Here is a 25,655-nt window from a genome sequence, read left to right as displayed (position 1 = left end):
ATTTTAATTTTCCATAGGAGAGACTATTACCTGAGTCACTGAGTCTCTTAATATTTCATGCTTTTTATTTAATGATTTATCCTTATACCTTTAAGACACAAAACAGGCAACTGATTTCTATAAAGGCTTTTGGCTTACATACAGGATTTTTGGGTTGTTTTCCCCGCAAACTATCTAAAAAAGAATCTTCAGTACATGATCATAGCTACATTTAGGAAAACAAGAGTTTTCCCAAAATTTTGTGCCAATAACAAACATAATCCTTAATATACATATCATTTCAAAATTAAAAATCATAATGCACATATATAGTGCAAGAGTTAAAACAAAAAAATTATGCAGTCTGTAGTGTGAGTGAATAACTGTTCTAAGGTTTCTAACAACTTCACTGCACCTTTACAGCCCTTTAATTTTTCTAGTATGACTTACCAATTAGGGTTACCTTAGTATTAGTGTAGTATATGTTTTACTTTTGAATAACTTCAAACTTGTTAGAATTCCCCAGTTACAAAAAGAAAAAGTGCTCATACACCCGAACATTAACACTCTCAGAGGCTAAGAGAACTTTACACTAACTCTACATTAAATATACCAACAGCTGCATAGACTTTTCCTTAGAGGATCTTTATGTATTTTTTAAAATAGAGATGGGTGAAGATATGTTAAGCTGGTACCTTGTATATATCAAGAGGAAGATGTTCCTACAACTAAGTCAGTTATTCATTCAGATAAAGAATAAAGGACAATCTTATCCTCAGTAATGATGTTCCTGATCCAAAAATCTTTGTTATATTAATTTATGCAAAATTACAATGTCAACAATCACTTGATTATTTGTAGGTAGGAGAAAAGAAATACCAAAATCTCCAAAAGACTTAGTGAGTCTGTCTTGCATCTTCCTGAAAAACATTTTAAGCATCTTATTAAAAAGATTTTAAGTTGACTGCAGAAAAAGTAAATACATGTAAAAAAATACCACAATGCACATATGAGTATTTGCAAAGGGATAGGAAGAATATGACCAAATTGCTGTGGTTCAGAACAAATCACTACATGGGCTGTGGCATCTGATAAAGTCATTGTCCAGCTATGTTTACACAGGTCTAAAATCAATGATAAAGCAATAAGGACTATGGGGCGGGGCAAAGAGGAAGAGTCACTGACTGTGGAAAGAAAATGATCGCTTCAGTATCAAACACCTTTTGAATGGAAGAGCTACAGTGAAGAATGACAAATGAGCTCCTCACTTATGGCCACCCTGGAACAGAAAAAGGAAGTAGAGAAGACATGCAGTAAGAAAACAAATTTCTCCTTAAGGAGAAAAGAATATAATTAATCTCTTATTAAATCTCTAAATAATAAAAAAAAAAAGCTAAATGTGAAAATCTAGTTTAACCTCTGACTGGAATGGCTAAAAACATTTGGGAGCACATGATGAAGAGCAAACCAGGACTTAACTCCTAGAAATACAGACTGAATAAATAATTACTTTTATTATAAAAACAGATTAAAGTATTAAGTATTAAAGAGAAAAAAGAATGCAAATTGCCATTGTATAAGAATTTAAAGGACAAAAATTTGGATACAACAATTTTCTCAAAAGAAAAGAAAGATATAAGTTAGATATTGATAGTATGTCAGGCTTTTAGGAAAAAAAAGTGGCTAAACTTTAGAGAACCATTAGAAATATTAGTGATATGATAAATTATCTAGAAAGTAATAGTTTTTCTGGAATAAAAATGTAAAGAATCGAGATCCATGGTCCAAAATGTGATTATAGCTACAAGGTTTTTTGTCGTTTTATTTATCTTTGGGGTGGGGTGTGGGGGCACTGGATAAAGGCATGACACTGAGGTCATGACAGGAAAATGTTAAAAAATCAAAACTAAAATAAACTAAAAGAAGTTCATGAGAAAACAATCCAGGTTTAAATGTTGAAACTACTGTCTAGATGATACAATTTTTGTAGTACATTTTGATAGTTTATTGAAATAGCTACAAATTAGGCTTCTAAATGATGTTTATTAACAGCTATACACATATTGGAGAAAAAACATTTTAAAAGTTATCAAACTAATTTTTTTTTTTTCAGAGAAAGGGGAAGGGAGGGAGAAAAGAGGGCGACAAACATTGATGTGAGGGAGAAACATCCACCTGAAGCCTCTCGTACGCGACCCATCTGAGGACCAAACCAGCAATGTAGGCATGTACCCTGACCAGGAATGGAACCAGAGACCTTTTGCTTTGAACAATGATGCCCAACCACCTGAGCCACACTGGTCAGGGCTTCATTCTCCTTCTTCTTTTTTTGTTTTTTTTAAGAGAGTTGGGGAGGGAGGGAGAATGGGAGAGAAACATCTATTGATCAAACTAATTTTAATATGCCTTGTCTTCCTGTTTTGGACTAAATGTAGTTGAGAATCTATCTATATCAAGTCACATAAATCCTGGATAAAATGGACTCCATGAAGCCAGTACATTATTAAATTACATCATTAAAATTATCACACAGCTTTGACATCAAACATTTGGCATCAAAAATAATCAAATAATTATTAAACAGATATTTACAGTTAACCTGTACATGTACATATATAAGTATATGTGTAGTACATGCAGTGTGAATTCATATATACTTTAAAGTGTTTTTCTTAATTGTACATGTAACTAAAATAATAAAGAATATACATGTATCCAACAGAGATTTAAATTTTACAACTGCTGGACATAATTTAGTCAAATTGAAAGTAACAAAATATGCATAAAAACTAATTTTACACATACAAATATATGGCAAACATATAAATACGGGCACCTATTTCCAAAACATAATATAACAAAGCATCATACAGGAAAAGTAATTCCAGTGCTTTCGTTTTTATTGTAGTCCAATGTAATTATTAAATTAAAACCTTACTTTAGGGATAGCCAGTTTTAACGAAATTTAAAATATTTTTCCACTGGAAAATTTTGTATTACTATGACTTATCTTTCAGAGGTATGTATTTTCTTCAAAATAGCTTATTCCTGTGTACAGAATTTGGATCACGTACCCATGCCTCTGTCTGAATGGGCTTGATGTTGCTTAGTAGCACCTCTTCATAGTTTCCATAGTCAATGAATTTAACAACTGCTGTCATACCTGAAGAATGGAGAGCTTCAACTTCTGCTCGGTAAAACTGAGGAGACAAAAAGGAGTTTTAAATAGGACAATCAACATTGCGTACAAAGGGCAATATTTGATGGAAACGTAAATAATCGAAGTGTTAGAATGTGTCATTTTTAAAAAACTCAGTTCTTTTTTAAAGTTAATTAACATTTTGAGATATAACTGACAGAATATTGTATTAGTTTTAGATGTACAACACAGTGATTTGATATATGTATATGTGTGAAATGGTCACCATAATAATTTTAATGTCCATCACCATAGTTAAAGATTTTTTCTCTTGTGATAAAAACTTTTAAGATTTATTCTCTTAGCAGCTTTCAAATATGCAATATTTTAAAGAAAAAAATTTAAGAGTATAATACATTTAAGAAAGAAAACTTACCTTTGAATAATCATAAATTAGCTAAAGAAAGATAAATTATCTTATCCATATGACTTCTGACACACACTGAACAGTAGTAATAATTCAGGACAGAGCTCAATGCTCAGTAGAAGAATATTCACATGCTACTCGATGTATAAAGAACTAGAGTCATGCTTTGTTGTTAGCCATTGAAGTCCTTTGACTAACATTGATGATTCTTATGTACTAATCAGAATATATAATTATGGACCAATTTATTTAAAAAACAGAAATATATGACAAAAATAAATACAAAGAAAAAGGCTCACTGCTGCTGGTTCCACAGGCAGCTGAGGTGAAGTAGGGGCGTCAGGTAAGGAGTGAGCACATTATTCCCATCCAGGAGTTAGTGCATTTGAGACACTGCAAGACTGGACATTTTTATTTTATCAGTTTATCTAGTTTTACTTGGTTCTGGGAACTAATGAACATTAGTTCATTAACAAACCCACAAGGACTGATTTACAAAAGAAATACAATTTTAAAATTTAACAAAATAACTAGGAGTAGGTCAACTAATTGGAGTACTCCTCCACTATAGGCCAACCCATTCAGGGCCTAAACTATAGGATGGAATGTTGCTTAGTGAACATAAAATAGAAATAAAGAACTACTTCCTCTTAAGGAATAATTTCTTTAAATTACGTTACTTGGAGACTCTACTATAACACTATCTGCTCTAACAGTATCTCTTAATAGGCTCATCAGAATCTGAAAATGCTAAAGGCAACAGAAAGTCTTATTCTCCATATCCTTCTAAAATATGAGTTATCCTGGATGTACCAGGAAAATATCTGTTTTTACTTATTCACTAGTATATTTCATACTACAAAAGTAATTTAGTTAAACCATGATGCTTCCTTCCCAGGTCTGGAAGTTAAGAAATTTAGAGACATGATACTGGAATTTTCTAAATTGTAGAGGTCTTGATATACATTCATGTCTCTTCACCCTCCTTTATTTCTTTAGCCGCACATTTCTGTGTTTGTGAATTGTTGTGTTTTTGGACCTATGATTTAATTGTAAGCTTCTCAGATAATTATGTCAGTTTAGGTAAATTCAACAAACAATGAGCCATAATATGTCCTACGAAAACAAAAAAAATTGACATCTTCATAAAGAAAACTCATGTAAAAAATGACTTCAATGTAATTGTGGAAAGCACTGTAATAAAGGTGTAGTGAGATAAGGCATATGATAAAGCTGAGGAGTTTGGGAAGAGCTTCCTGGGGCAGATGACAATAGGTACCTAGTCTTTAAAGGTGAAGGGGGTTTAGCCACAGAAAGAACTGAGAAGGGTGTTTGTTCCAGGGAATGTTACAGAGACATAAAACATGAAGATGAGCATAGGAAACTACGAAGAATTTAAAATTAATTATGGCATAACGTGAGGTCAACCAGTAGAAAATTAGGAAGGACAAGAAGGTAACAGCCAGCTAACTGAGACTCTACATGCATGTTAGCATCTGTATTCACTGTACAGGTACAAGATTTTACCTAGGAAGAATGACATGGTCTAAGTCCAGGAGCACCGTGGTGGCAGTTCCGAGGACAGATTTAAAAGGAATGAGGTTTAAGGCAAGGGGACCAGTTTGGAGGTTGTTGGAGCATTCCAGATGAGAGGGCAGAAAGAGCTGAACTAGCTATGGCAGTCTAGTGGAGGAAGAATTGTTCCAAATTATGAAATCATTCAATGAAAATAAAGCTTCAAGAAGGCAAGATATTGGAAAGAATCTTTTAAATGATAGATTGTACCAATTGATTACTCAGCTCCAAAACATCATTACAATGCAATTAAGATGATTTCTTAATGACAATTCTAGCCAATGCTTTTTCTTAAATCTTCACCTGGGTCTCTGACTGGAAAATTAGAAAGGTGCCTATTCTTGACAAGACATATAAAAGCTATTTCTTAAATTAGGTGGTTTCAGAAGATAACTAGTCTCATCTCTTTCAGAGGGTGAATACTGTTTATCTCATTTGTTTAATCATATAATCTATATAGTGCCCATAGTCCCTCACTCTAAACTAAAAGTATACATCCAATTAGAATCAAAGTAGTCAAGTTAGAAGATCATCCAATCATTCTAATAATATTCAAAAAACTCAAAATATTTTTATTTTATTCAGAAGGTATATGACATTATTTTGAATATATTCAGTAGTGGCATTACATAGATTCAGAATCATTGATTTTTTTAGACAATCACAATTAAAAGTTTCATTAACAATCTCATTAGTTATTTGAAGGTATATGGGCAATAACACAGCCAGAGCTATCTGACCTATCCCAAGCACCTGACATTTAGCTGCTTAGCAGCTACTCAATCATGGTATGTTGAATTCTCAATAATTGTTGAAGAACTTGTCTGCAAAGTCTAATATTTCAATATTTGTAGGTCTTTTATTTTTCCCTGTTGTTTTATTTGTTTCTGGTCATTCATATTCTCTCTTAAACTATGACTCATAATTTTTTATAGGATACCAGGCATTGCAGATAAAATATTGAAAACATTCTAGAAAATGTATTTTTTTCCCAAAAAGAGGATTGTATTTTCTTTAGGCAGGCAGACAGAGTACAAACAGATGTCCTTGATCTTGTAAAGGCTGGTTTTAGGGTTTGTAATGCCTTGTTTGTAGTTCTGTACTTACTACTATGGCATAATCTTTATGGGATTTTAAGGGACAATCTCAGTGGTCTACTAAGCCTTTCAAACATCATCTGACATGAACTCCAGTCACTTACCTCTTCTGCTCGTTGAAGTCACCAACAATCCCACACTGTCCAATATGGAAAAAATATTTTTCCATTTTCATCTTAATCAACGTTTCACAGAGGTATCTAACACAAGGTCTACTCTAAGGCAGACACTTAGCTCTACAAACCATGAGTGAGAAACAGGTAAACATAGGTAATCCCTTATTACCCAAATCAAACAGTTCCTGTTTTTTGGAAAGTGAGTAGTCTGAGTTGAAAGAGTAATAGTCTGAATAGTACTTGCTTTCCAAGCCTTCCTATTAGCCAGGAAGGAGCCATGTAAAAGTTCCAACTAATGAGATTGCCTGTTGATATTTCTGGGAAGGCTTTGCTTTTCTGGAAAAAAAGAAAAAACACAACTAGTGCTGTCTCTGCCCCTCCTTTTAGCCTTGAATAAAAACTTGGCAGTAGAGATGCAGATACTAGACGAGTATTATCCTACATGTATACAAACACCTTAAGATTATGCCACCTAGTTATACCATGTGTACCCTCCTTGCTTATATCATTGGGTAACAATTTATGCCTAGCACTCAGCTAATGCCTCATTATCCACTGAACAGTATGAGGTCTGGTTCCTGACCCCAAGGCCTACAGCATCTTTTTAGAAGATCCACCCACATTTCCTAGCCTGAATTTCAGTTCCTTGAAATTTTCAGTTAACTCTACTTCCACTACTTCTTTTAGTGTCTCTGTCTCGCTCTGTGACACATCCTTACCTTATCGGTTGACAATACCCTACTTACGAAATATTTTATCTCAAATATTTTTACTTTGACCTGATCCTCACATCTATCTAGGTGTCTGGCACTATAACTCCCTTAACTCTGTTTTCATTACCTTGCTGGTATCTCCAGTCCCCTAACCACCTCACTTTTTTCTTATACAAGTGCTCTCCTCAAAATTAATTAACAGGGTCCAAAAAATAATTATGAAATCCCTACACTGCAGGAAGAGCAGGGCTGCAGATGAAAACTAGACAGACATAATCCTGCCTTTAACAAACTTAAAATTATGGTAGGGGAGAGCTCTCAATCCAGGAATCAAAATAAAAAATACTTACAAATTCTGATAACTTTTAGAAAGTGAATAGGCACCAATGAGAAAGATAATTAAAGTAGGAAGGAGAAGGGGCAGGTAAAGGAAGGCTTCCTTTAGGAAGGGATGTTTGAGCCCAGCCCTCAGGGATGAGAAGAGTAGTTGGCAGAAAATGTTGGGCAGTAGGTAAACATGCGCGTGCAAAGGCCTTTCCCTCGGAGAATCCCTCTGTCCTGTTCTCACTGTGCTGGTCTTTTCTCCCTCTGCAAGCTCCTTTAACAAATCCACCGTATTCCTTCTTGATCTCACCTTCTATTTTTCCCTCCCTCTTTCTCCTCAATTTCCCTCTTTCTCTTTTAGCCAGCATATAATGCAGAACAAAAGAATGTTTAAATTATTGGTTTAATAATTATTACATTATTTATTATTAGCTAAATAATTAACATTTCTCTTAATTTTTTAAAAAAGTAGTCTGTGTAAATTTTCTTTAACTTAGATGGAATCTGAAGAATTTAACTCTGTGCCACTTAACGGAATTTCTCTCTTATGAATTAGTATAATTTCACTAGAAAGGAAAGCAAACATTAATAGTTCAGTGGATGGTAAGTGAAGTCACCAACTTTGCTTAATCACTTTTACAATACTATTCTGATGTACAACCTAAAATCAAACCTAAACCTAACCAAATTTTATCGGACTGATTCTCCCTCCCTAATTGTCCATAAAAAACAGTAAATATTTTGTTTTTCCTCTTTTATAAATTATAAATTACATATTTATAAATCTGTTTAAAGAATTTAAACAGTTACAAATGTAGAACACAATTCAGAGTCCCAAAGCAATGGCTTCATACAGTCTCACTAGAATGCTCCATTTAGTAATATTACCATACAATACCACTATAGCATGCGTACCTTATTATCTTCCCAATAAAGTGCAAAACATTCATCTCCAGGTTTCCACAGTTTTGCATACTCCATAGGAATAGACGATTCTAGTACTTTTTCTGGTTTGATTGGCCCAGATCTTCTTTTGGGCCCACTGTTGTAAAATATTTTATCATCATAGGCTGTAGCTGTGGTGGGTCCTGCTGGCTTAATGGGTCCTACTCGCCTTCCCTTCAGTGGCACTTCTGCCTCTCCATTTGGGACACCAATGAAACTATTAGTTCGGACAGGATTCTGGTAATCAGTATTTACATTAAAATGTTTTTCAATTTTTATACCACTGAAAGCTTCATTATTTATTGTTCGTTGTTTCCTGTCATAAAAATGATCAGAATTTGCTGTTTGGTTTTCTCTTTTCCCACGTTTTTGATTATTATAATCTATAGATTCTTGAGGAAGTAGACTTTCTTTTGCCTCGGTACAGGATGGACCTCTTCCTGATCTGCTTTGCATAGAGTTATCCCTTTTTTTAAAAGCACCATCATTGTGCTGAGTATTTAAATGGTATGAAGTGTCTTTAGTTCTATCATATCTTGAATATGGTCTATCACATCTGATTCTGTCTTCAGCCCATACTTCAGATCCTGAAGAAGTACTTGGTCTATCAGTACCTCTATTTCTAGGTAATCCACTGCCTTCTAAAAGTGACTTTGAATTTTGGGTTTCTCTTTGAAAACGAGGAGGTTTTTCATTTCTTGGCTGTCTGGTGTCACTTCGAGGAAGATATCTTGACTGATTATTATCTTTTATTCCATTTTGCTCAGTGTTCAACAATCGGTGTTGTCCCTGATGAAGCTGCTGTGGTTGTGACTTAGGTTCTGAAAAGTAAATTATATGCACATCAAAATGATGACTCTCAATACTTATTTTAAAATGCCTAACAATTAGTATATTAATACGAAATAATCAAACTTCTATTTTATCATCTTTCATTATCTTCCCTGCTCATTATCTTCATTCTCCTCTGCTTCCTTAGAATCCTATATTTCAAATGTAGTTTCCTGAGTCAGTCACATTAGTGGAGTAAAGCAATGATATGTATGAACCATGAAAAAATTGTGGGTAATTTAAATGCAATTTGTCTTTGTCATTGAATGTTTGCATTCTTATAGCTACCTATATATGCAATCTCAGTAATTCATTTCCCAAGACATTACTGAAATAGAACTGCAAAGTGCTAACGCCAAAGCTGCTATAAACCTGCCCAAGTACAACCACTGCTCAACTCCTTTCTGAATCCCACTCCAATTTAGAAAAGTATAGCTATTATTGTCAGTCAAACTCTAGCCTTGCAAAAATGTTACTTCTCAAAACTTTTTGGATCTGGAAAAAAAAGATCTGGATCTTTTTGGATTTGTTTGGCTTACAAATAGATATCCCACTATAGAAAAGAATTAATAGTTTTCTTGACCTATCAAAGTAATTAAAAGCAAGTACTACCTGGAAATACAGAAAATTGTCAAAAATATGATTAAGCACGATAGTGCAAATAATATCCAGCTAGATATCAAAACCAGTAACATGGTAAACATATACTCATAGATAACTTAATGACTGTATTTCACATAGTGATTTTTATTCTATTTCAATTTGTACCATGTCATTTACACTTTTCTTTCTCCGTTGTTTTATACAACATGTCTATAACATTATTACGAAAACATATTAATTGGTCTTTGGTACATGTGTCTTATCTCCCTTGTTATACCCCATAATCAACATGCAAGTCAGAATTATTCTTATATTTCCCAAGGATCAAAATACTTCTGAACAGAGGCATGACAGACATTTTGAGTGAAACTGTTTCTTGTATTACAAGAAAATTACCCTCTTTGACCTCCAGGCACTAAATGCCAAAGCACCCTCTCCCAGCATTCCTACTACTTCCATATATCTCCAAATACCCACTTAGAGGCAGAAAGCTACCATATAAAATGTTCAAATCGACTGGGAGAAAGAGAAGACCTTTAAAAGTTCCTGGGTGGCAAAACAAGTCACAGACTAAAGATCAAGACTCAAAATAGGAAAACAAACAAATAAACAAAACAAAAACTTTTCAACAGAACCGCTGGAAGCTGGAAGCCAATCTAACAAGTTTTAAATATCTTTGAAAATAAAGGAAAACTCTTTTCTAAGTACAATTCTTATCCAACCAAACCACCCATTAATTGTGACAAAGAATTAAGACTTTCAAATATGCAAGATCCGAATACTAGCCAAGACCATTTACAGAGACATTTTCTAAATACTACTTTTTCCCAAGATCTGCTTTATAAATATAATACAAATATCTTGTTTTTAACAACTGTAGTCAACATTAAGTTTTTCTTAGCAAGAAGAAAACTGATTACTTTTAGTTTCTGCTGGCATTAAAAAAAAAAAAAATTACCCAGGAGTCAACATTCAGGGGAGCAAGAACAATAGTGAATATAAGCAGTACAAGAATGAGCACTTTCAGCAGAAAGCACATATTGGTATTAGTCACTCACTATTATAGAGTAAAAATAGCAGTTGCCTTTTTCTATCTGCAGTGTATTAAGTACCCCAGTGTACTTTATTATCAAATATTCCCCACTGCAGTCTTGAGATATGGATGTTATGGGGTTTTATTTAATAAAGAGAGAGAGAGGTAAAGTCCCTTGTATAGTGAAGAAATTTTCCAGCTTCCAAAGTAAGTCAAATATTAAGATATTTACTTGCCATCTGGAATAGACATTTGAGATGTAAGCATTTTAGGGTGGCTGTGTTTAGGGATCAATTTGTCTTATTACTCCAGTTAGGGCCACTGATACCTATGATGGTCAGAAAGTACAAATATATTAGGTCATCACAAGAGTAAGTAAGTATCCTGGACTACAGGTTGGGTTCTAGATAACCATGTGTACAGCATGAAGGCCTCAACTAGGCTTGGTAGGTATGGGAGAATTTGATTTCAATTATTCTAAAACAAACAAAAAACAAAGTAAATATTTCCTAATATATTTCATTGATGACATACATTAGATTACAGAATGAAACAAATCATTTTACTAATTATGAACATACTTCATTTCCAATAATGTGCGAAATAATATGGTGAGAGAAGAATCTACAAAAATTAATTTTAAAATAAGAATTAAAATAATAAATTAAACTCAATGATGAAGAGGGTAAAATTGTTCTTTTAAAAGAACAGTTTTCATATATACCCACTTCATTTCAAAATAAAATAACAATAAGCCAAGAAAGGAAAGTCCTTAAATGTTCATCATTCTGATTTCCTTAAACCCAGTACCAGTTTTCTTAGATAGTTAGGTAATGAAGTCAGATATAAAGTAAATATTTTGAAACTGAGATAATCTATTAAAAAATAACAGAATATGCTCAATTACTAAACTGTGAAAAAGGTAATTTTAGGTAAATTAAGACACAGACCCCCAAATCAAATAGAAAGCTCTTCAGTGCTCCAAGCAAAATCTCATTGCTCTCTGCCACCATTCTTGAGGAGGTGTGATGATTCCAAATCACCCAAAAGACCAATCAGCTCCACAGGTCAGGTCTACAACCACTCTAATAAAAAATGTGTCAAGTTATTTTTCTACAAACAACAGAATACAATGCATCAACTTTTTTAAAAATGATCTTCGCAGGGATAATTCTAAGTAAAAATATAATCACCAGTAATTATTTATTTCAAAGAGAAAAAGGTTATACATACCAATATCCCAAAATTGATGTCCATTATAATAAATAAAAATAAAGACACCAAATCCCAGAAAAAAATGGACACAAGAATTTACATTACATTTTTTTCATTAGTTACTCAGAGATATACAAAAATATAAATAGAAATTGGTAACATTTAATAGTAAATAGGAGAAAAGAGAAAAGGGAAGATTAGCAAACATGATAAAAAATTCATCAGAGAAAAACTAAAACCAAAAATCTCTAAAAGATGAAAGGAAAAAAATTCATATAAAAAAAACTGATCAAAGAATGCTATATGAGTTTAGTTTGGCTTGTAATAAAATGTCCCTCTTATACCAGGTCAGGATTTTTAAAATGTGTACAAGATAAGAGATGACAATTATTTTATAACACCGTGATTTGAAATATAAGAATCAAGAATAAATTTATTGAGAATATTCATTTTCTAGTCACAGTTGTACCTGCATATCATAGTATAAAAAAGTACGTTGTTTCTTCATTTTATTTGGAGAGATCTACTTGAAGAAGTAACCTAAAATTTATTAAGATTTTACTATGTGCCTAACTCCATTGTACAGGTTTCTTGCCTACGTTATTTCATGTTATTCTCATAACCACCCAGGAGGGCCATAATATCATCCTTATTTTGCAAGTGAAAAAACAAAGCAAAGCTAGCAGCTAGAAAATGTTGAAGCAAGAATTTAAACTCCAATCTAGCTGAAGCTAAAGCCCACAATTTTTCCGCCCTGCCAAGCTGCCTGACTAGAGAAAAAAAAAACAGAATGCAACCAACAGCATTTTAGCTACAACTTTATCACCTACATCTGCTCATTTCTGGGAAGAGGCAAAAATCACAAAAGCCTTTAACAGTCCTTGATGGACTGAAAAAATTAAGTTGTATACCAGGATTGCCAGAATACTGACCTAAAATTAATAATCTTTATGTTAAAGCAGAAAAAACTAAAACCCCTGTTAACAGTTTGGCTGCTAGTTAGAAGGTCAAAAACTGGCACTGAAGAGACAGCATAATAACATGTAGGATATAGCTTTTGGAGAGAGACTGCAGAGTTACATCACAGCTCTGTCACTTAGTAATTCTGCAATCTTAGGCAAGTTACTTAAATCTTGTGAGCCTCATCTTTAAGATAGGGATAACAATTGCACCTACCTCCAAGGATTAACCTAAAACAATAACTAGCTTTAATAATCATTCAATAAATGTTAGCTGTCATTATTATTATTATAATTAGCATTTATAATTATGCAAGTAAACATAATTAATTGTATCAAAAAGAAAACAATACTTGGATAAGATGCTTCGCTATTTACATATCTTCATCACCACCAACCCTATCTTTAGTTAGAACCCTTACCTTGCTTTAATTTGTTTTTATTTTTTTTATTGAAAACAGGGCAGAAAGAACTCTTTAGTAAAAACTTATTTGTTGTCAAGTGATCAGTCATATTGTAGAGAAAATTTAGATACATTAGAAAATCAAAATTGTATCCTAATACGATTTATCATTTAAAATATATTATAAACATTCTCTAGACAAAATTTCTCCTATATACTCTTTAAATTTTTCTATGTTAAAAATGCTAAGAAATATTTAAAAAAGTAAAAATTACTTATAATCTTATATGGAGTGAAGACTGTCAAATGTGAATTCTGACTACCTTTTGACTGTCCAATCCCACCTCTAGGGAGGGCCACTGTTAACATTTTCAGAGGTAATTCTTTCTTCTTAATTTTTTTTTTTAAGAGAGAGAGAGGAAGGGGGAGAGAAGAGAGAAAAAGAGAGAGACAATGATTTGCTGTTCCACTTACTTAGGCATTCATTGGTTGCTTCTTGTATGTGTCCTGACCTGGGATCAAACTCACAACCTTGGAGTATTGGGACCAACTGAGCTACCTGGCCAAGGCCAGAACTTATTCTTTCTTTTTTTATAATTCATACAGACATCTCTGCTTGTTTGTTTGTTTGTTTGTAATGAACTCATGCACATCACACAGGCTGCAGGATATTTTTTAAGTTAACTGTATACTATGGATGTGTTGCCAAGTCAACACATAGAGGTATCTCATTCATTTCAATACTGCATTTTTTTAAAAGAGGATACTTTAAATATTATTACATAGTAACCAAATTGAGGGTAGGTCTGGTCTAAGTCTTACTCTGCATTGTTTTCTTCATTAGCATTTATAATTATGCAAATAAACATAATTATTTGCATAGTGCCTAGATAAAATAAAATCAGGCAGATAGATGGCATTCAGTAAACACCATCTAGTAGATAGATAGCAATTACTAAAAACAATGAGAATGAACCAAGCCTCCAAGTTGAAAATTGCCTGTTTAACACTGTCACGTGAGCTCAGCTAAGGGTGCAAAACTGAAATAGAAAATCTAGTCTTGTATTTTGCTTTTTGCAAGAAAGGTGGGCATGAAAGCACATTGGGATAGATTTAGACTGAGTTCAAATGATTATAGAAGAAAATTACACAATACAAACACTAAGCTTATGACCAAATAAATGCATTCTCCAACTTCCCAGTGATGCATCTCTGAGAAAGTCACAAAGAGCCCCAGTTTCTTCATCAGCAATGTGTGGATAATGATACTTATCAGAGGATTATGGTGAAGATTCAATTAAAAATATTTGTGAAATTGTTTTTCTCATGAATTGATATTACACCCCAGTCCTACCACTGAACAGCTGTAACCTGATTGTCTCATTTCTTCATTTAGTTACTCTATACTATAGTCACTGCACACCAACTGTAGTCAGGAGGCAACCTTGTTGTAGTCACTCTATAAGAAGCAGTAGGTAAGAACCATAACCTCTCTACCCCTGGTACTTTAGAACAATGGAAAGAGGCAGGGAAAAAAATACATAAACAAATGACACAGCTTAGAACTGTGAAAAAGCCCCAAAAAGGAAATATACAGACCATTGTGATAAAACTGGGAGTAGTGGGTGGTAAACTAATTTAGTTCTCTGAAGAAGTGGTCTCATTTGACTCTTAAAAATTAAGAAGTGCAGTAAAAGTGTGGAAAGATGGTCCAACAAAGAACAGCAGACATAAAAGTTCTGGGCTAGAAACTTTCTTCATGAGGTAATATGGCCCCCCCTCAAAACCTTTGCAGGGATAATTCTAAATAAAAATATAATCACCAGTAATTATTTATTTCAAAGAGAAAAAGGTTGTACATACCAATATCCCAAAATTGATGTCCATTATAAACAAATAATTAAAGATACAAAGTCCCAGAAAAAAAGATGGACACAAGAATTAAAATTAGTTATAATCGGATGTGGCATCTTTTCTTTCATGTGTTACTAAAAGATACAAAGTTGATTTCCTGTTCTTATTAAACTCTCATAACCATGACATATTAAATTTAAGGCTAAGCTCACACAGTATTTATCATAGTCAATGTTTATAGAATTAGTCTTTTAGTGCCCAAAATCTCCTTAATAAAACAGAGAGAGAGAGAAATTAGTGGCATAAAGTATAAGATCATCACTGCTATAAATGTACAAATCATGAGAACTCTGAGAAACTGCAACACGCATCAACACTACAACTATAAAGGAGTCCCTTTCCAGGCATATTCAAAGGGCATGAAAAGTCCAAGCTGGTCCTTACAAACACCAAAACAAACAAAAAAAAGTTTACTTCAGTCAGTATGTAAAATTCCCCATATCTTAAAAGACCAAATGAGCTTATCTCAGGGTGTAACTGTAACATTGCCATTTCACAGATAAGGAAGCCTAACAAGCTTGACCAGGTCACACAACTAGTCAGGCTTGGGCAGGCAGGCTGAAGGCCCCACTATAACTTTCCTGCTATACCTTCTGAATAAACCTTCCATTATGCCGCTAACATTAAATCATTAATAACTGTTACTTATTTTCAGTATTTCCTTATAATAATCCCAGGTTAGGATTAGCATTACAAATTTTGCCAGGGCTCAAAAAATATTACTTGTACAAATTGACCCATTAGGTGAGAATATATCTATACAACTTACCTGATTTTCCTTTTTTTCTTTATTAACAAATTTTGGGATTATTATTACATCCTATATTTCATACCTAAAATATGCCATTGGATTAATTTTGCTTTCTATTCCACCTCTAAAACTTCTGTAATGACCTCTTCAGATGGCTTTTCTAGCACGTTTCACCTTTTTTTCTATCACTTACTAACAGTCGCTCTAAAACAGAGCCTTGCTTCCTAGTGAAAGAGATGTGTCTTGTGCTGAGCACTTTCAGTGTGTTATGATCACATGTGCAACCATGCCAGCACATGTCCCAGGTGACCTCCTTGTAGTTTCTCTTCAAGCCTCAGCATAGACGGCTCTTCTTCCAGGACACTGTCCCTCTCCATCCCCACAGGGACTGAGCTCTGTGCCACGGAACATACACAACAATAGCACAGACAGAACTGTCCAAATCGCCTTCCCTTGCTAGACCTCAAGATGCTGAACCATTTTCTGTTTACCAATATACCCCTTTCTAACACAGTTCCTGGAACATGGTAAGCTCCACGTTAATATTGTGGGCTGAATAAATGACCATTCAGTATTTCCTAGAGTGAATATGCATGGCTTTTATGAAGAAAAATCTATTTTAGAAAATAAAGCTTATTTGTAATTACTGTCTACTCATATCATCTTGGTAGCACAATCACTTGTAATCCCATTCTCTGTGTTTTCCTAATAACTTCAAGAGGAAAAATGTAGCTGTGTCACCTCTCTATGATATAATGCTTTTTCCTCCCATTAAGGAAAATTAAAACAGGAGATAAGGATATGGAGTATGGCAACATTGTTTTGTAGTGCCTATAATGTATGTTAGTTGTTATGTTTTATCTAAGTCATCTGACTCCTAATCCTAATGCTCTAATCCTAAACTATAAAGGACCACACCTTTTCTTCCTTCCAATCAAACTCATATATAAATAAGTACTGCTGATCATACTTCTGTCTTAAAAAACCTCTGTAAAATTAGATTATTTTCATCTTGCTAGATATCCTGGACATAAAATAATACAAAAGAACTGTTTAATCAAATGTAACAATGCAGTCTTACTATTATTCCCACACTACTCACTGCCACAGATGCCTTAAATTCATCTGTACATTAGTGGTTGTGGGCAAGTCAAGTAAAGCTTCCTTGTTGATGAGCTGGGTATTTATACACAAGGCACAAAATTTGTGAGTCAAAAACCATTTAGACATAAGAACTTTATGTTATTTCTGCTTTAGCTCAAATATTGTTTATTGAAGAAAATATACTGGAAAAATCAACTAAACATACAGAACTGCCCCAAAGGATAACATCCCAGAACTAATGAAGCTGTCACACAGGAAGCATCAGTCAAATGCAAAAAGCTAAACTTAATTTGTGTGATCTTTTCTTCCACCCCAATTAATATTTTCCAGGCTCATAATTATGATCATTTTAAACACATTATCTTTGCAACATATGTTCTTGAACACAAAACTATAGCAAAATAAAAGTGAGAACTCTTACAATTTGAGGCCAAAACATGCTAGTGAAATTTAAAGCCAATTTATTTTAAGGGGCAGAAAAATGAAAATACAGAGGATTTTTAAAAAGAAAAGCCAAAGGAACACCCATTTCTGGACTGGAACACTATTTTTTAAAAGTCACAGGGTTACTGGTAGAGTATGTCTGAGGCCCCAAGGAGTTTCCCACTGACGAAGATGGCAGCAGAAGGGGCTTCTTAGACTGGTATGTGGCAAGCGAGGAATATCAATGGGTATGGCCTGAGCAAGCAAAAAGCTAATAAAATAATTGTATAGGAAAAGTGATCCCCCACTTGCCGTTCCATATTGGGGGTGGGACCAAGGGAAGGTAGGCATATGCACCATAAAAAGTCAAAATAGCACAGGGGGAGGTAACAACCAAAGAGGCCTGATAGTCCAGCCTGGAGAAAAAAGGGACTGGGTGGGAAATGGGCCCACCTGAAGCCTGTGAAAGTGCCTGGTCCATACCACACCCAAACTAATATAATCCCAGGGGACAAAGAGCACCCATTGCCCAACCTGGCTCCTGACTTGCTCTTGCTCTGGTTTGTTCTCTCCATGCACCACATGGCCCTTGGCCTCCAGAAGGGAGGCTGTTTTGCTTTCTCGCCCACCTGGCAATGCACTGACAGCCAGTGTGTTTGCACACTGTCCCCCTGGGAGCACATGACCTTGTAGCTCTAGCAACCACATGACGCCTGCCCTTGCGGAGGAGATGGACTTTGATACAGGAGTCCACCATTCTGCCAGACAGTGCTGCACTTGAATAAAACTTCTTTCCTTTCACACCAGCATCTGCCTCACAAGTTTGGCTGCTGTGGCGAGAAGCAGCCAAATGTTTTTGTTTGCTTGTTTTGTTTTGTTTAGTGACAATAGTACCACAATTCAACAGGTTACCTATTGATGCATAAACTGATCCCAATAGAATAGCTGAGATTAGTGCTGAGTAATCATTCAACAAGTAAAGCAAAACAAAAACAAATCATTAAAGATATTTGTTAAAAAAGATGATACTGACCCACTGATAGATGAATTCGCATTATGTAGAAGTATAACACTTTGTAATATCCCTATGTTTATAGTCAAGCCAGTTTATATAAGTTTTTTCACCTCAAAATTCTTAACTAATATTTTCGATTATACAAATCAGGATTTTTTGTGTAAAATACCTTTAGATATTTGATATTATGTATATCCTGTAATAATCACAAAGCTCTTTGGCTTTAAAATTTTGCCTATCAGCTCAAAATGTATATATTTTATTTCCTCTATATAAAGTATTACCTCTATAAATGCATTCTGTAGGAATTCTGACTTAAATTACAAAGTGTAAAACCAGAGGATATGTCTAATTCCTATCAGGTACATATAAACACACATGGTTAATAAATGATGATAATGTTTTTTATATATTATAAATATAAAATGCAACCTTTTAAAAATATGATGAATAGGCAGGAAGAGAAATCACCCATCACCCCAAGCCTACAGCACAACTTTTTCAAGCTATACTAATATGTTATTTCTTATCACTCTCTTCAAAATAATTATCCTAATGTTTGTATAACACCTACTGGATATCCTTCAGATTGTCTTCTAACCCCACCACTTCACTGTAACTATTTTTGTCAAGGTTTCCAACCAGTGGTATTCTGGAGCCTAGCTTGAACATTGTACGAGAGCTGATTATTCAATTTTCAGAAATTCTTCAAGCAGGATGTTAAAAGGTTGATAGCTGGAAATCAACCATAGTGGAGATATTTACATCACAGAAATCACCAAAAGCTAAAAAGCAGAGCATTCCTCGCTTGCCCCACCCCCTCATCTCTCAAAAGTGGTTGTTATCAATCACCAACAACACTGTTGATGTTATGTGAACTTAATGAGCATTTTTCATCCTTATCTCTCAACATTTCTCATACTCTTCCTACTTCTTTGACAGCTGCATTCTCCATGTCTTTTTGCCTGGTTTCTCTACTTCTACTTGATTATCAAATGCCTCCTTGATATCGCTCCTTGATTTTTAAAACTTAACATATCTTAATAAATTCTTGACTGCTCTTCCCCACCAAAAAGCAAACAGGTGCTTAGAAATGCATCATAGTAAAAAAAAAAAATATGTTCAGAGTTGGGAATCACACAGACAACGGTCCAAATCCTTCTAGTGCTTTATTTCTTATGGGTAAGATGTTTTATCTATTATCTATCAAATGGAAATAACAACATATATTTTTGCATGTATAGATGATTAGATGAATCAATAGTATGCAAAACATCCAGCATTGTTCCTAGCATATAGTATTCAATAAATGCCAATTATTATTTTATTTTGTGGTCAATAAATGTATAAATGAATGGACCATTCATTGAGGAGGAGGGAAACAAAAGAATGGCAAAAATGAAAAAGAGGCTCATGTGTTCTAGTATTCGGAGAAAAGCTATATCCATATTCTCTATACCTAAGAACCAAAGAAAAACAATTATATCATAACTGATAACGTGGTTAACAAATCTTAAAAATATGTATGGCAAGTAATTTAACTTCCATACATGAATCTAAAAAAATCATCTATGGGTATATAATTAAAAAACTATTTTGAAGTTTGTTATAGCAAAATACGGAAACAACTTTCATATCACTAAAATAAATAGAATTTCAATCTACTGTTATTTAATCTTAAAAATTATGCTAAAAGAAATATATAATTACATGGAAATATATTGTCAGGACAAAAAGCAGATTATGTAAATATGATCTCATAAATAGGAATGAAAACAATATGGTCATGAGATTATAGGCTGTTTCTTTTTCTTTTATTTGTTACCTGTATTTCTAATTTTTCCAAATTTATCAATTAACAACTTTGCAACAGGAAAATACTACACTTCTACGGTACTAGACCAAAAAATAAATCCCGTTCTCAGTTATTATCTTTAAAATGCCTTTTTTATTGTAAACATGCTTTAAAAATTATATTTCAAATTTATAAGCTACTTTTAACCAACTTTCTATAATTACCTTTAAAATTTTTCATTAAAGTTATTCCTAAATCTATATAAAATTTTCCCTATGTAATTAGTAAATTCAAATAACTATTAAATTTACTTTCATAATTAGGAAATTACATGTGCAGCATGTGGTGTATTTTCAGTTTCCACCTGGTGTTTTGTCTAGCACATTTTAACTACTTTGCCTCATTGCCCTGTAAAGTAAAATGTAAGGTGCTATGCTGTCAGAATGATTGCAAATCATGAGACTACCAATGCCATAACAAATTAAACCAGAGAATTTCAAACTAACTCTAATAAAGGACCAGGTTTTTTGTTGTAGTTGTTGGCTCTGATTTCAGCTTCCAATCAGCTGTTGACTATTACTTTATAAAATGCAGTAACAAAGGCTGAAGCACATCAAATTGCTGAAAGAGTTTCTGAAAGGTTACTCTAGGTTTCAGCACTAATTTGTACCTGTTTGTGACCAGACACAAAGTATCACTAGCATAGACTACTCACTGATAATGTAACAAATCTACAAAACAGAACTGGAAACAATTAATTCAAGTTAAGTTTAAAGCACTAGCTAGAAATTTGGGGGAAATCTGCACTTTAAAAAATGGAATGATAAAAAGAAATCAGTCCCACAAAAAAAAAAGTCAAGGACAGAGAAGGCCATAGAAACAGGAAGGTATAGAAAGTGACAGGTATGTGGATAGCTACATAGTCTCTCTGTTGTGCTTACAGGTTAGGACTACTCACACAACAACCATTAATCCCTGGCTTCCAAAAAGGCACTCCAAGATTGATTTCAAACAATCAGCTACACAATGAAATGAGGAATAATGCTGTTTGATGCAATTAGATATAAATATACACAATAGTCAATAATGGATGATCCTTTATTAAGGAGACCCTTCACAAAAATAGCTAGCTTAACACATACATATTCTCTCTCTCCTCTCGATCAGTTTCCTCCTGCCTTTCCATTAAGATATTAACATCATATTACATTTCCTTCCTGTAGTCCCTATTCTTCAGTCTTCAAAATTTGAGCTGTAAATCCATAAGCCAAACCATTTAAACTGACTTAAAACTTAATTAAAAGAGTGGAACCTAATCGACAAGACAAACAAGCAAGCAAAATAGAACCAGGGCCATTGAAATGAAGACCAAGCTTGACCGTAACAAGAGGAATGGGAGGATGGCCAGGAGAAGCAGAGGAAGGGTGGTCAAGGACCATGTATAAAGCACCCATGGACAAAGCCAAAGGGGGGAAGGATTGAGGGTGAGGTGGGGGAAAATGGTGGGAGAAAAATGGAGACAACTGTATTTGAACAACAATAAAAAACAACTTGATTAAAATAAAATAAAAATAAAAACCAAAACACCACCTGACATCTATCAAAAGCCTGCAACTTCATTACCCAGCAACCATTACTATTTTATCTGCTAACATCTAAATATATTATTTACCTGTGAATATTATGCAGAATTTGGAATTAGACAGTACTGTTAACCAAATGCTACTTGTCACAAAATTCACAGGAAATAGTGTAATGCCACTCCATAAAAACAGTATATATAGTAAACAGCCTGAATTTTAGTCTGCCAGGGAGAAGAGTCAGTGAATTATTTTGAGCAAGGGGGTAATGGGATCAAATTGGCATTTGAAACACCACTGACTGCAATATGGAGGGTGAAGGGATAAAGTTCTGCAGCGTCAGTGGAGGCTTGAGGACCTGAAGTGGGGGTGGAGATGATAAATGGAAGACGCTGCTGCTGCTTCAATCGCTAATCATGATGATGACGATGATAATGGTGATGGTGGTGGTGGCAGCAAGTACAATTATATGGAGGAGGCCTATGTGTCAAGCACTGTGCTTAGCACTTTATATGCGTTATCTAATTTGATCTTATCAACAATCCTATAACTTAGGTGTTATTACTACTTCTCCATTTCCCAATGAAGAAATTAAAATTTAAGAGATTACTAACTTACCCAAAGACTTACAACTAGTAAATACAAGAACTGTGAGTTAAGTTAGTAGTAGAATGCACTGTATTTGTCTGCCCCAGCACCCTGTTCAAATCTCCCCTTGTTTTGATAATGGAGCCCTATTTTCAGGGGGCAGGCAGTTGGGGGGAACCCCACCTTCCTCTTTATAAATAATCCTGATGGCGTCAATTAAGATGCCCTGTGCTTCCTGACTAAGAAGGTGGTAGACAGAGACATAAGGAGACGGAAAGTCTTTTTCTAATTGATCTCCTAGGTATAAGGACCATTTGCTTGCTGCTGAGAAACATTTTTTTATTACCTTTTACCCCATATTATGAATGGAGATTTGATACCAAGCGGTGGTGTGCTCTTTCCCCAAGTCTCTTTGGACTTCTTCTATTCCAGCCACTCCAAACACACGAAAGGAACATCCCCAGTGGGACTCAATCAAGCTAGGGGAATCAATTTTATGATGAAGGTATTTTACCTTTTCCCAGAAAAAAAAATGGGTTTGCAAAATCGAGATAAGTCTTTTTACTGCAGATCTTTATATGTCATTATGCCGTCTTATATGTTGGCCTGATGCTATGCCTAGAGCTACCTGGGCAATCTTTGTTTGCTACCACATGAAGACAGTCTGTCAACACAGAAAAAAGCAGAATTCAGAGCCAGAGAAAGACTTTCCAGCTAACTGAACCAATAAATTCCCTTTTTGCTTTCTTGAATTTCTGTGGCTTGCATCTTAAAGCAAACAAATTTAGAAATTGGTGCCAGGAAATAGGGTGATAAAGTGACAAAACCTAAAATGGAAAACCTGTCTAGTAAAGGAAGGGAGCAGGGCAGTGAAAGTCTGTTCTTCTCCTAACAGGACGCTGGCACTTGCTGTGCAGTGAAGCCTGCAGCCTTGGAACTGAGGCCGCCTGACCAGTGTGGTCGGCGCTTTGGAGAACTCGGTATACAAATGGCAGGATAATGGAAGGGGTGGATTACTTCTTACTGCCTTCAGGAGTCCGACAAGAGACAGACTGGCAAGGCTGAAAGTAGAAAGGTCACAGATACAACTAGCTAAGAGGGTCTCTTCTCAATTATTACCCACCAGCCAAAAAGTCTGAGAATCACATAATTATGCTTCTTGAGGGATTACAGAATTCTCTGAACTAAGGAATAAAAGAACTTAAAATGAGTTCCTGTATTTATTTCATTTAAAATACATAAAATGACAAAAAGCACTGAATTTACAAAATAAGCCACACTAACAAGGGGACAGCAGAGGAGTCTGTATTTAAGAGAGTTACTCCGTCCACCTTTCTCATAATACCCTTGTTCCTCATTCAGAACAAACTAAGGTTACCCTGGTTTTATTCAGATGTAGAAAGTTAAAGCAGTAAAGCTACTGCCTCAAGTCATCCCTTTCTCCGTCTGGTCAACCCAGATTTCTTCCATGATAATGGATATAATCAAACCTACTTCTTCTGTCCCAAGATGAAACTTAAAATACATATTCCCAGTGGCATTGTTTTAAATGGCAGCTATGTATTACTGAAGTGGCACATCGATAAACTTGGGGTACATAACATAAAATTGACCTTTTGGAGTTGGCCTGATAATTTAGCCAGCAACGATAATATCTAAATATACAACCAAATTTTTAAAAATCTATTTATAAGAGCCTTTTAGAACACAACCCCATCACAAAATGATCAATTGAATAGTCTCAAGTTGACATTGTCATTACATTATCACATCAAATGTAATCCAAACTTATTTTTCTCAGAAAATTTATAAAAGTGTCAATTAGATTTACATTAAGTTCTGATTTAAAGATACAATTTTTAAAAAGTTAATGCTAAGAGAAAATCTCTAAAAATTTAAGTACATGTGATGATCAATTATCTAGAATAAAAGATTAAAATTCAGGAAAAAAATGATAGCACCCTCTGTCTCACTACATTTACAGAATAAATGATTCCTCACGACACATGCAATTGTTGTCTCCCTTCAGTCCCAATCCCATTTTCTATCTTGCGGGCAGAGGACATTTTTTTTTTTTTTCCTGAAAGCACCACACAAACCTCATTGCTTTCATGCCCAAAATCTTTTCATGGCTTTGCACAGCCATCTGGACAAAATAAAATCTTAGGACAAAATTTTCTTGATCTGGCTCCAGCCTACCACTTCCGTATCTGGCCTTCTATCCCCACTCTCCACACCCTCACAGGCACAGGGAACTGGTGGTCTGATGCCTCCAGGCCTGGACAGCCACAGCCCCCTCTGCGTTGACTCCCCTTCCCCCAACACCCCTCATACTTGTCACCTCTTCTGTGAAGCCTTCTCCCCATCTCTCATGTTGGTTAGCTGGCCTTCCCACACAGTACTTTTAGGAAAGAATAAAAATTTGCTTTTCTGAGACCAATGGTCATCAAGCAGGTCAGTAAACTCTCATGTAAAGTGGAGGGGAAGGAGGGTAATTTCTGGGATAGGATGATCATAGGAACGTGTGAATTTGTATAAAATTTAAGAGCCTGTACAAATATCAGAAATATATTTAATTTCTTGAATTTGGGAATTTATGAAGATCACAGGCTATATTTCCTGCGAAAATCAAGGGTCTAGAATACTATTATAATGCCCCTATTTTTATCACATTCTTGCTGACTCTGTCATATTATTAACAGTAACATAAATACAACATAATCTACTCAAACAATATCCACTATTAACAGAGTATTCATAAATTTCTGTCCCCTGAGAAGTAAATTTCTCTGACACAAAGTTCAGTTTTGAGTGTATTTTTACCATGTATCTTACTTAACTTTGATACTTTTTTCAAGCAGGATGCTAATATTAGTTCATTTTATTGGTTTAAGATGCTTTCTGTGAAAACTGAATATTATAGGCCCACAGTTTACAGTAGAATCACTTTCCTCAATCTCAACCTCATTAAGATTTAGGAGATAGCACAGGAACAAAAAGCAGATGTAGGGAGACAGAAAGATAAAAGGAAATCAAAAGAGCTCTGAATAGGACAGTATAAATGAAGGTTGGGACAAAAATATCAGGAAGACAGAGGAATTGGAAGCAGCAGCTGAGACTCTCCAG

The 25,655-nt window shown here is 34.5% G+C and overlaps 1 protein-coding gene across 3 annotated transcripts in view; it reads right to left on the bottom strand.

Moving 5' to 3' along the window:
- The window catches only part of TDRD3 (tudor domain containing 3), a 157,465-nt gene that overhangs the window by 31,640 nt on the left and 100,170 nt on the right, over nucleotides 1-25,655 (bottom strand). For all 3 annotated transcript variants that reach the window (XM_054586408.1, XM_054586409.1, XM_054586410.1), the window contains exons 11-12: nucleotides 8,286-9,136; nucleotides 3,054-3,179 (exon numbers count right to left, since the gene is read on the bottom strand). In XM_054586408.1, the coding sequence (XP_054442383.1) occupies nucleotides 3,054-3,179; nucleotides 8,286-9,136 (977 nt within the window). The remainder of the gene's footprint in view (nucleotides 1-3,053; nucleotides 3,180-8,285; nucleotides 9,137-25,655) is intronic.

Source organism: Pteronotus mesoamericanus, unplaced genomic scaffold (genome assembly GCF_021234165.1).
Source record: "Pteronotus mesoamericanus isolate MK-2021 breed Mesoamerican mustached bat unplaced genomic scaffold, CSHL_Meso_final contig_94, whole genome shotgun sequence".
Taxonomy (NCBI): domain Eukaryota; kingdom Metazoa; phylum Chordata; class Mammalia; order Chiroptera; family Mormoopidae; genus Pteronotus; species Pteronotus mesoamericanus.
This window is presented reverse-complemented; position numbering and strand designations above follow the sequence as displayed.